The sequence below is a fragment of the Miniopterus schreibersii genome (assembly GCF_964146895.1).
Source record: "Miniopterus schreibersii genome assembly, chromosome: 6".
Lineage (NCBI taxonomy): Eukaryota > Metazoa > Chordata > Mammalia > Chiroptera > Miniopteridae > Miniopterus > Miniopterus schreibersii.
The window spans coordinates 78,243,638-78,255,684 of NC_138107.1; the positions used below are offsets into that span (position 1 = coordinate 78,243,638).

At 38.3% G+C, this 12,047-nt stretch overlaps 1 protein-coding gene across 6 annotated transcripts in view; it reads left to right on the top strand.

The window, feature by feature from the left end:
• UTRN (utrophin) overlaps nt 1-12,047 on the top strand; it is a 398,636-nt gene that overhangs the window by 260,292 nt on the left and 126,297 nt on the right. For all 6 annotated transcript variants that reach the window (XM_081141495.1, XM_081141496.1, XM_081141497.1 and 3 more), the window contains one exon: nt 8,987-9,159. In XM_081141495.1, coding sequence (XP_080997621.1) covers nt 8,987-9,159 — 173 coding nt within the window. The remainder of the gene's footprint in view (nt 1-8,986; nt 9,160-12,047) is intronic.

The following is a 12,047-nucleotide window of genomic DNA, read 5'->3' on the forward strand; positions in this document are numbered from 1 at the left end:
GGCGACTTCCTAAATGTACTTCCTCCCTTCTTCCTTTTCTTGTCTTTTTTGATTTTTTTTAACTATACATTTAGATGGCATATATTCTACTGACTCTGCTTATTTAATGTAATTTCTAAGGCATTCTTGATTTGATATCTGCTTAGAATTTTTTTTTTTCCCAACTAAAGAGCAAATTAGCAATTCTTTCCTCTGGTCAGGAGGCTTCTCAGGGTGCCTGTCAGTTTCAGAATTCCACATCAGAAGAGATCTTTTGTACTCAAGTCCGCTGGTAATTTAACTGAAAGTTATTTTGGAGGAGAAAAAAAAAAAAAAGAGCAGCAACAACACCGTGTTTTCATGCCAGAGTCTGACTTCATCAGGCACGGGCTCTGTTTTCCTTGCCCCTCAGCTTTATCTCCCTGCAGTGGCCCAGCACTGCCTCTTCCAGCCCTTTTTCCTGAAGATTCAGTTCTGAGAGTCAGGAGAAGATGCCTCATAGTGACGATGGCACATCTGACCTTAGATCCCTTCTTTTTTTTTCTTTCCCCCCTGTGTCTGTTTTAAACACAGTGCTTGCATGCACTGTGGAGATTGAGTGCTTGGATCATTAATTTTGCATTTAGCTCCTTTTTCCATAGGAAAGTTCTTGGCACACTCTAGGGCTGAGCGTAGCCTGCCAAATGCTACCTTACATTTATAGTTAAACAAAACAGAAAACTTCAACGTGCGGCTCAGGGGCTCCTGCCCGCCTTAGACTTTGGATGCCAAGCCTCTATCTTCTTTCAACTTCCAGTCTTTAAAGAAACGGGAAAAGGCAAAGGGCTGTCGTTATGGGCATAAATCAATTATCAGTTGTTAAAAATGTGTTCAGTGGTTTTTCACCGCGAATGCTCTGTGGTTCATTGCAAGAACAAATATAAGCAAGACCGTGTGAAGTCATTAAAGGAATCAATGGGCTTTTTCTTACAAAACTGCAGTTGTCAGAGGAGAAAGGCGTAAAACCACGTCATTTGAAAGGTTTGAAAACTTTGAAAACTTTTCCAAAACAGTTGCAGTTATTGCTTGCCTCCTGATGATGGAAGGGGTGTATGGGCAGAATATAGAGAAAGAAGAATTTAGCTTCTGGTTGGATGCACCCATCTCTCCCCGCAGCCCCTAACTGCAGGAGTAAGGATTGTAAAGCAGGGTGCTCTTTGACCTCTCACTTTAATATGCTGTTAAGCACCCAGATTCCTGAGAGTAAAGGATGGCTCCCGGTCTACTTGTTCACAGTTTAGAAGGCGTGGAGGAGGGAGAGAATATCTTCTTTATGGCAGCTGGTAACAGCAGGTGACAGACTTTATGACCATAAGGAGGTCTGTCAGCTTGGTTTGTATGGATTTGTCTGTTTCTTCCTGAAAAAGGTATAGGGCATATGTTACATGAATAATTCATTACATAGACCCCCTGAGAGGTAGTAATTGTGGGCAATAGTTGGACTTTTGTATTGTAATTGCCACTAGTAGTCTTAAAAGCCTAGGTCAGATACCAGAGGTTAGGAACCTGCCACCGCCGGTTGGCCATTTTATTGACAAAGTGACAAGTTCTGGTCCTATGAGTATGTATCCTCTTTTAACTCCCAAACCTTAGTATCTGCATATTTCTTATCCTTATTTTAGTCATTGTATTGACAGTAAAAGTGGTTCCTGGCTATTCCTCTTGAAGGCTTGATTTGGGACCTGTATTGTTTTTTGTTGTGTTGTTTTTTGTTTTTCTTTTGGAGACAAAGAGCCGATTTAAAGAAACCATTATGCTGCAATTCACAGTCTGAAGTTCTCCTCATGTGTTTATTTTTGCCTTAGACGCCGTTATAAAAATCTATGTGAAACTTAATCTCTTTGCCATATTTCATTTGTAGGAAGTTGTCAGACATGAATGTATTTTTCTTCAATTCAGGTATTAAAAAAAATCCTTTGTGTATTTTCACAAAAGCCGTCTCCTATATTTAGCCCTTGCTACACTGATTCATTGCCAGGAAAGCTGGTATTACAGAGAGGTACTGGCGCCTCACAATCTCCAATTCAGCTACGCACCTTCCCCTACCTCTGGAAGCAGTAATGCCACTTCTAGGGAAAGGCCAAGGCTTACTGCTTTAATGCAAGAGCCACGCGACACCTTCAGAAGCTGAGTAACAGTCTTTCCTTAGTCTCTTTACTCTCAGTTCCCTTAGTCCTGTCTTTTCCTGGTATTGGTGACCTGCTTCTAGAGATAGTACTAACCTCAGTGATTCCACACCTTGCTCTTCATGTCAGCAGTGGTAATTGTTCAGTCTGATGTTTAGGTGGTCGTAGCCTAAAGGTAAGTTTGCTGGACTCTTGACGCCACTTCAGGCTTTAAGAAAACTAGGGTCCAAGGTTGGGATAGTGGTGGCCTTCCAGTGATGGTTAGTCTGCAAAGTTGTAGACTCGTCGATCATTGAGATTCCCAGAGACAGCAGACCTTCAGCCTAACTTCTAGACCTTCTAGACAGAAGTTTGTGAGGTAAATTATGGTTGATATTATTGAGTTTTCGAGAAATCCAGTGGTGCTGTGATTGATTTTGGGTATTTGTTCATAAATGAATGTTTGGCAAATGGTTGAGATCTATATTTGGTCATCTAGTCCCAAAACGTGTGATGCATGGGTTGTGATTTGGTAGCATAGACAGGAAGGATAAGTTGCACTTGGTTCTCATTCCTAATCTCCTAGGACCAAGAAAGGCAGTGCTGGGAGTCCTTGGGATCCAGGAGTCAGGAATGTTCTCTACTGTTTCCTCAAGGTGACAGCTCACCAAGGATCAGGAAACCTCAATTAATAGGAACCACATGTACCCAGAGTGGTCCTAAAGGGAGGCTGAGATGAACTTCTCACCAGAAGAGGATGACCTTGTGACAAGCACCTGCCAACAACCGGGTCCTAATCACCTACCTCAGTGATGGGGGGTGAGCATCTGGACAGTGTATTCAGGCGACTGTGTCTGAAGAGTTCAGACTCAAAGTTGACTTGACACAGGAAGCTGGTCACCAACACGCCTCTCTGAAATCCAGCCTGAGTTGGTTTTATTGCCATCCGACTTTAATGAATTAAGTTTCTGCTTGAAACTGCTTCATAAAGGGAGTATCTGATGGCTTCGGCGGCCGTTGATATACTGTCCTACTTCAGCCATTGGCATTGTGTACAGTCCCATTTATTTAGCAGTCAAAGAAGATAGAGTCATGGGCAATTTTAGCTCAGTGACATTTTGAGTGACCGTTGCCTTTTATTAATTTATGTAGTTCTGCTACTAGATGATAAATGATAATGGTAGTTCTTTAAGGGTGTGTGCGCACACGGGTCTGAATCTGAATACCACTCTTTTTGTGAAAAGATGCTTCCCATAGTGACCACAGGGAGAGAAGCCAGTCAGTGCCAAATTTCCTTTATGGCACTTACCTCCTTTACAATGACTAACTTAAAATTAGAATTTGAAGCTATATTTTACTGCTCAATTTGCAGTATCTAATTTTAAAACAAGTGTGTCCTTGAAGACACAGTAAACTTTCAATTTCAAGGCCCATTCCTTCATTCAATGTTTAGTAAATATTCATAAGGTGCTTGTAGCAGGCACTGGGCTGAGTTCAGGGTTGGAGCGGAGAACAGGGAGGCTTCCCCTCATGGAGCTTCCAGCCTAGTGCCAGGACACAGACATTAAACAAGAAAGTGTTCCAGTCCAAGGATGTGATTCAGCAAAGTAGAAGGAGCTATAGAACAGTAGGCAGCCCTAATTTAATTGGGGTATGGTGAAGTCTTTCCTGAAGAAATTACCTTTAAAACATGACTTTAAAATATTAAAATAACTGAGATTGTGTTTGGGGGTGTGTGTGTGTGTGTGTGTGTGTGTGTTGGGGGAAAAATCGAGAGCTTTCTGGACAGTAAGAACTGTTTTTACACAGTTGAGGAGTTGGGTGCCCCAGGATTGTCAATTCAAACATTTAATATGCAAAATCCCTGACTAGGTTTTCAGGCCTGTTCAGTTTTGATTATACTATCTGGTTTTGATAATTAAGGTGGGGCAATAGTTTGGCCATAGGTAACGTTTAACAACTGCTTTTAAGAAACTTGTGTTCGTATGCAGATTAGACCTGCTTATATAAAGTGCATCTTGGAAGGAAAGCCACTGTTATTTTAATTCACTAGGATGTTTGTGTGTTTTAGTAGCAATTGGTATAGAGTCAAGAATTTGGAACTTTTTTCTGTGAAAAATATTTTTGTCAATAGCAGTGTTTGCTACACTGGAATTTAAAATGTCGTTTGTTTATTTATTGATTCTTTGTCATTGCAAGTTGTCTTGTTCAAATTATCTTGAAAGTGCAGTTAATTGTAAACTTGTTCCACTTAGTAATTTAACTTTTTTTCTATTCTATTATCTAACATCTATTTATAATCACAGAAAATGGGAAAAAACATTACTGGCATTGATTTCTTACTTAGTAAATGCTGCTGCAGACCAAGTGGTGATTTCATAATTATTAATAGAGCAGTTAAAACCTCTGAGACTAATTGTTGAAAGAATATGTAGTCTATCAATTATTAATTGAATAATTCATTGAAGTCAATAAATTAAATTATGAATAGACTAATTAACTGCAATAACTCACCAGATGCCTTACAAACTGTCTCAAAGCATATTTACATATCAGTAATGACCCCTGATGATATTATCTGGTTGTATTATTTTTTAGATAATACCTATTTTTTTTGTAAACGTTATGATTCCTGGTTTTCAAAACCTAAACCTCTGGTTGTAATCCTGCCGAGCTCCTGATCATCAATCCTGACTGTCTTTGAAGTCCAGTTTCACTCTGAAAGGAACAGTGGATCTGCTTTCCCTGAATGGTCAACATTGTTGATCTAGCCTGTGCCTTGGGGTACAGTAGGGAAGTTGTTGCTGACCTCACTTACTCACCTTCAGGAAAAGGGGCAGGACTCCTTCAGGGAAAACATTGCCGTGTCCATGTAGGGTTAGGTAAACATGCTGTGCAAAAATAAACCAAAATTATGTCAACGAGGCCCAGAGAAGATGAATCCATTCTAGCACCAATTTAGTTGCTGAAGACTTCCTGGTGGTACTTTTCTAAATCTGTTTCCTATCAGAGGGTTCAAATAGTCCTGTTTATCATAATCTAAAGAAATATTTTTGCTTCCATAGTTAGGGCCACTACTTGGTTAGAGAACATTGTAATGAAATGAAATGTATGTGATATACATTATAAAGTGTTTGCCTATATTATCTCTGTGGGTTGTATCATTAAAGAAATGCCCAGTTAAGGGCAAAATTGGTATTCAAATATCAATGATTAAGGAATTAAGTAAATAAATAAATGTTTTTGTTTATTTGTGAATTTGTTTTGTCCTGAGTACTGGATGTTGTATACAGAAAGACTAATCGTTGATTATGTGCCGATATGAGGTTTTGTAACCGTCGTCCGGAAGATTCTTCTGAAAGGGCACATTTTAGGCTTTTGATGGTGTTTTGACTTACAGAAAAATATGTAGTTCTTTTATTCTAAACCCCTGGCTTTTCTTAACCTTCCATATTCTGTTTACATTGTTTGAAAGTGGGTTGCAAGCCTCGCAAGTGAAGCTTTAAAATATTTCTTCTGTTTTCAAGTGTTAGTTTAACCGCTTGAATACCTTGCTGTGGCCCCTCTGTGCACGTAACTTGCTTATGTTAAATGCTCGGAAGAGCATCGCTTTGTGATTCTGGATGGATCCCATTCCCATAACGAATTATCAGCAACCATCCTGTGCTGTGTAATGTTCAGAAAGCCTTTCGGGGGACAGAGGTAAGCGTTACTGGGGCAAGTCTCCCAGCTGCGCAGTGAGAGTAAACCCTCTTTCATGGAACATTATTTTAGAATTTGATGCCACATCAGGGCCATAATCGGACAGCCTCTCATGTTGGTGTCTTGATTTTAAAACCAGTGAATCATTGCATAGTGATCTCTGAAGGAGCATGATGCATTAATTGTGTTTAATTCTGAATTTCTCCCAAAATGCTTAGGCAAGACTTTGCAGTACAGGCTTCTAAATAATTTTAGATTTCCCATGTTAAATTTTTTAAATGAAGAGATTAAACAAAAGGATTACTACATTCCCTTATAACTCTTTAATTATCTGATTTTTCATGGCACTAGAGTGGCTAATATGCCAGTCAGTCAAGATGAGCTTATCCATACATTCATTCATGCATTTATACATCCATCAACCCATCTGTCTGTCATCTGTTTATCTTTCTATTTATCTGTCTACCTCTCTGTGTTTTTCTCTTCGTATCTATTTTATATTAGACTCAGAGACTGTGAAGGACACAGAAGAAATATTACGATGATTTTCTACCTTTAGGAGCTCTTGAGATATTTGCTAGTGAAATACAGAAGAATCAATACTCTCAGTTTCTGTTCAGTGGTTAACCCTAATTCTGGGTGTACCCAGATCACCCTCTACAGGTGAACCTGATTTGGCTTGGTCATTAGAGTCAGGTAACCCCAGAGACCAAGGGCTTTGCAAATGTGTAGCATAAATTTGCAGAAGCTGTCTATCAGACTTGGTGTTCATCTCTCCCACCTCACAAATGTGATCCAATTAGTGACATATTAGATGTCACAGATCTCCTCAGAAACTGTAATTAAGCTGTTCTGCCCCTTAACCTTATGCAAGCGGTGCCTTCCTACCATGCTGATTGGACAGATAATGAGGTGCAGAGGCCTTTCCATGCATCCCCTGGTCAGCGTGGCTCTGCAGCTGCTGGAAGAACCATCACCCAGATGCTGGTCCCTAAGCCTCTGTTCTCGATGGATGACACAGGGTGCTTATCAGGGTTGAGTTCCAAATTAATAAAAGCATTCTGAATATTCAAATAATTTCTAAATTAAAATTTTTGTCATGCTCCTTTAGAACTAGAGAAACTTTAGAAGAATTAGGCTTATGAAGGAAAACCAAATATAAGAAGGGCAATAAAACTACAGTGTTTAAGGGTTTGTTCCCTCTTTACTAATTCAGATTCATTACCTGAAATATATTTTGCAGTAAGTCACCAGGCCGTGCGGTGGGGACTTACCCGCCCCCCCCCCCGTCACGGCCCCGTCTGGTGCCTGTTCTGTCTGTAAGTTCACGCTCGTGTTGCGATTGGCAGCTGTCACATGAGCTACAACTAGGTTGCTTCCTTTTTACTCAGGAAGAAACGGTGATCGCCAAATTAGTACAGACGTCAACAGCCTTATAACGGGAGACTGTTAAAAAATGAAAAGACCCTCTGTATTTTAAATTTTTAAATTCTAATGCTTATCTAGTTACAAAAAGAAACTCATTTTTTTGTAGAGACTTGGAAACTCAGAGAAGGGTAACGAAGAAAACTAAAATCACCGTCGATCCTCTTATACAGAGATGACAGTATTTTGGTTTATTGCTCACTGTTTTTTCATGTATGTGTATGCAGTGATGTGAGGTACATGTGCTGATTTAAACCTACTTTAACATTAACATAATATATAGTTCTGTAACCTCCATTTTTAAATTTGATATTATGTGTTATAATTGTTTCCACTTGTTTTCAGTTTTATTGAGGAATAATTGACATACATCTTTGTGTAAGTTTAAGGTGTACAGTGTGATGGTTTGATTTACAAATATATGACCACAGTTGGTTAAGCTAACATCTATCTTCTCATATAGATACAATACAAGGAAGAGAAAGGACAGGTTTTCTCCTTGTGATGAGAACTGTTAGGATTTACTCTCAACTTTTCTATGTGTCACACACAGTGTTAACTGTAGTCATTACATTGTGTATTGCATCCCTAGTACTTGTCTTATAACTGGAACTTTGTGCCTCCAATTTCTCCTTGTCCTACTTTTTACCTCTGCTAATCGAAAAAGTCTGATTTCTTTTTCCATGAGTTAGTTTGTGCTTCCACATGAGATCGTACAGTATGTGTCTTTCTCTGCTGACTTATTTCACTTAACATAACGCCTTCAGGGTCCATCATGTTGCCACAAATGATGGGATTTCTTCTTCTTCTTCTTTTTTTAATGACTGAATAACATTACTTGTATGTATATTTCACAACTACTGTATCAGTTCATCCGCCAATGGACACCTAGGTTTTATCTGTGTCATGGCAAGTGCAGATAATGCTGCTATGAACATGGGGGTACAGATATCTTTTTGAGTTAGTGTTTTCATTTCCTTTGGATATATTCCCAGAAGTGGAATTACTTGATTGCTTCCACTTTCTTACTTTAAAAATGATCAATGTGATAAACGTGTTTATTAATAAAGCTTCCTAGGATACACAATTTTAACAGTTTTAAGGCTCTTGATACATATTGCCAAAATGCTTCTTCAAAGTCTGAACCAATTTTTATTATTAATTTATAATAATTATTATTTTACTTTTACTATGCTAAAATTTACTTTATATAAATAAGCAAAATATTTTCCTATTTAATAGGAGAAGTATTAATTTGCCATGAGTGTTTATTTTCTAATGAGGACATTTTTATGAAAGTGTTCTTTAAAAATTTTAGAAATAAACTTTATTAGATTGAAAGAATGAACAATTATTAAATTTGTCTCAATGTAAAAAAATAGCAACTAAAATGATGTGATATCTAGCAACCTTCAATTTTGAGGGGAGTTTTACTCATGTGTAAAGGAGAGAAAGAATTTGATTGAAACTGACTAGCTGATACATGAAATTCAGATTCTAATACATTTTATTTTTGAGAACTGGGGAATCAATGTATCGAAGATTTAAAGATAATTATTTTTAATGCAAGAATTGTGGAAACACTTGAATTTGTTATCCTTTAAGGTGAAATTAAATATTTTGCTTTTAAAAAACCCCTCACCTGTGGAATATAAAAAGATAGAACTTGGTCTAGCAATCCCAAGTAACGTTGACACTAATGCCTAACATTTGCACTGTCTTGTTTCCCTCTTTAGGACATCCAGGCAGAAATTGATGCCCACAATGACATATTTAAAAGTATTGATGGAAACAGGCAGAAGATGGTAAAAGCTCTGGGAAATTCTGAAGAGGCTACTATGCTTCAGCATCGACTCGATGATATGAACCAAAGATGGAACGACTTGAAAGCAAAATCTGCTAGCATCAGGTCAGAATCGTCAATATCAGAATAAAACTAATGGGGGAGGGGGTTTTATGAATCTTGTATGTCAGAGAACAAGAAGCCCCATCACCATGCTACTTCCCCAGAAATTCCCTAAGATTTAAATGCAAAGACTATTTTCCTAAAGTTCTACTTTTAGCTCCATTAATGTCCAGTGCCACCTGCCATCTGTTCTTGACTATTTACAAATTTGCATTTATTCAACCTAATACTACTAATAATGTTACCCACACCTGATGATTTTTGTTTACCTTGACCAAGTACTGTATTAGAATCCTTGCAAACATTACTTTATTTAATATTTAGAACATTCTAGTAAAGTGAGTAGTAAAATTCTTTCTTAACATGAGGAAACAGAGGCTCAATGAATGTGAGAAACTTACCAAGAATTTGAGCTAATAAGTGCTAAGCCAGGGTTCAAGTCTAGATCTTTTGGACTCTTGGCAATGAACAGGTTTTGCCTCATCATGCTATTTGTATATCCAATTTGAAGATATTTTATAGAAATTAAATATTGCTTATGGACACTAAATTGGAAAACTGATGATTCACATCTGCATTTGGAGAGAGTGAAATTAAGTAAGGAGGAGTCTGAGGATCAGAATGCTGACTAGGAAAAGGCCTCGGGAAATTACCTGCTGTGACAATTATTAATATTATTGGGAGCCAAGAATTCTTTAGGATTATATTTAATAGATGGTGAATGTAAGTTTAGAGAAAACTGAGATCATGTTGCTGAGCAAAGATTCAAAAGAAAATGTTGGGGAAAGATCGAGATCTTGCACCTGGGTGAGTTGTTTTTTTTTTAAATTCATAAACTATATGACATATTGAAAAATGTGCAACCTTAAACCAAATGATCCTGAATTTGACTTTTTAACTTTACTCACCGATCTTGAGCAAGTCACTTAGTCTCTCTGAGCCTTAGTTTTTTTAATTTACAGAATAAAAATATTTAATTTATGTGATTGCTGTGAAGATTGAATAGAATAATCTGATAGTTCCTTAATCTACATAAAACCCGTTCAGTGTAGCATGTAGTTGATTTTAAGTTTTTACATAAAGGGTCTCAGTGGATTTGCTTCAGTTGGTTTCTGGATTTCATAGAACTTGTTTATAGAGAGTGGAAATCTTCAGTGATTATTATTGTGAATTAATTTTTGAAAACATTTTTTTCTCAAGAAATGTCCAAAGGTGTTTGTTTTTCTGGGGTTTATAGAGGGAGATTTGCACTTCTTGTTATACTTAAATATAACATGTAGCATGACTATGAAAGCCTCTGTGTAAGGATCTCATTGAAAACCATGTCAGTGTCACCCAACTATTTTTTAATAAGAGGGAAATTATGGACTATTGTAGAGTGAGAGAATATACTTATGCTTGTTGAAGATGTGAGTTTTCAACTGGCCAGATCCCATTTGGTTGCACTTTTCTGTTCCCCATAAATACAAATTAGTGAAAAGGTTTTCAATGTTAATACAGTGACATTCACTGAGGTTCTAGGGAAACCGACATCTAGTCTAATGAGCTAATAGTCACAGGGGTGGCCCCGGTGACAGTTGTGCACATGGTGGTGGAATTTTGGGAGTCTTGCGGATGAGTTCTTTAGGAAAGAGAACTTAAGGAAGGCTGCATCTGTACATACAGGTCAAATAGAAAGCTACAGACAAAAGAAATCATCTTTGGCCTTCCATGGCTGTTATTGCCCAAGCCTATCAATTCACATTTTTTTCTACTCCAGAAAGAAATTACATTATAAACTTCATTTGGATTATTATCTCATGCATAACTTAATGTTGTTGGGAGAATAAGCTTTGTCAGTGGACTTCTGCCTCACAGTAGAGCTCACATTCCAGTAAAATGTGTGATTAATGTGATGATGAATTAAAACAATTTTTACCTTTATTACCCGCCTCTGGAGATTCAGGCATTTATTCAAGCATTTAGTAAGAACTCATTTCTATATTTAAGGCACTTCTAATCTTAAATAAGATATAACCCCTGCCCATAGGGGATTCACAGTTCTGTCCAGATTAAGATGGACCCAAAGGAGGAAGGTTAATGTTTTTTTTCAGACAGTCGTCAAAGGCTTCACAAAAGAGGCGATTTCTTAAGTCGAGCCTTGAAAGATGTGTGTTATTTCTCCTATGGACTGGGAGAGGACTGGAGAAGGGCTTATCAGCAGGAAGCTTGAAGTAGCACTGTGCTTTCATGGAGCAGTTAAAAAGTTCAGCCTGGTTAAGAACAGAATTTGCTGTTGGTGTAGAGAGGAAAGATTGTGGCTAGAGAAAAAGGGAGAGAGAGAGGTAAGACATAAACCCTGGAACACCTGTGTGCACCATGCTCCATTCCATCGCTAATGGAATTTGAACACTTTTAGGAGACATAAGTAGATTTGAGTTTGTCACGACCCCTCCCACACAATTATGAGGATGCATTAGATGAGCACAGTTCTGAAGACGGGGAGACTTGTTACGAGATCCTTTCAGTCTCCAGGAAAGAAAAGAGAGACTGAATAGATACTTAATTCATGTTGTTGAGGCACTGGTGGACCATCTAGAAACAAATAGCCAGCCACCATTGGATGGAGATACCTTCAGAAGAGAGCTGTAGGCCAAACAGATGGTGGGTGGGGAGTATCCAGGTAGAGGAGGCAGGTAGGCGTTGTGAGTAGGCAAGAGGGTGGAAAACAGAAGAGGGCTCAGTACAGAATCCCAGGAAAACCCGATGCCTAAGGAATAGGGGAAGGAAAGGGGAGCCAGCGAAGAACCCGAGAAGTGTCCATCCTTGAAGGAAGACAACCTGGAGGGTGTTGTCATGAGCCAAGAGGAGGGAGTTTCAGAAAGGGGGGCTCGGCTGCTTGAAGAAGTCGA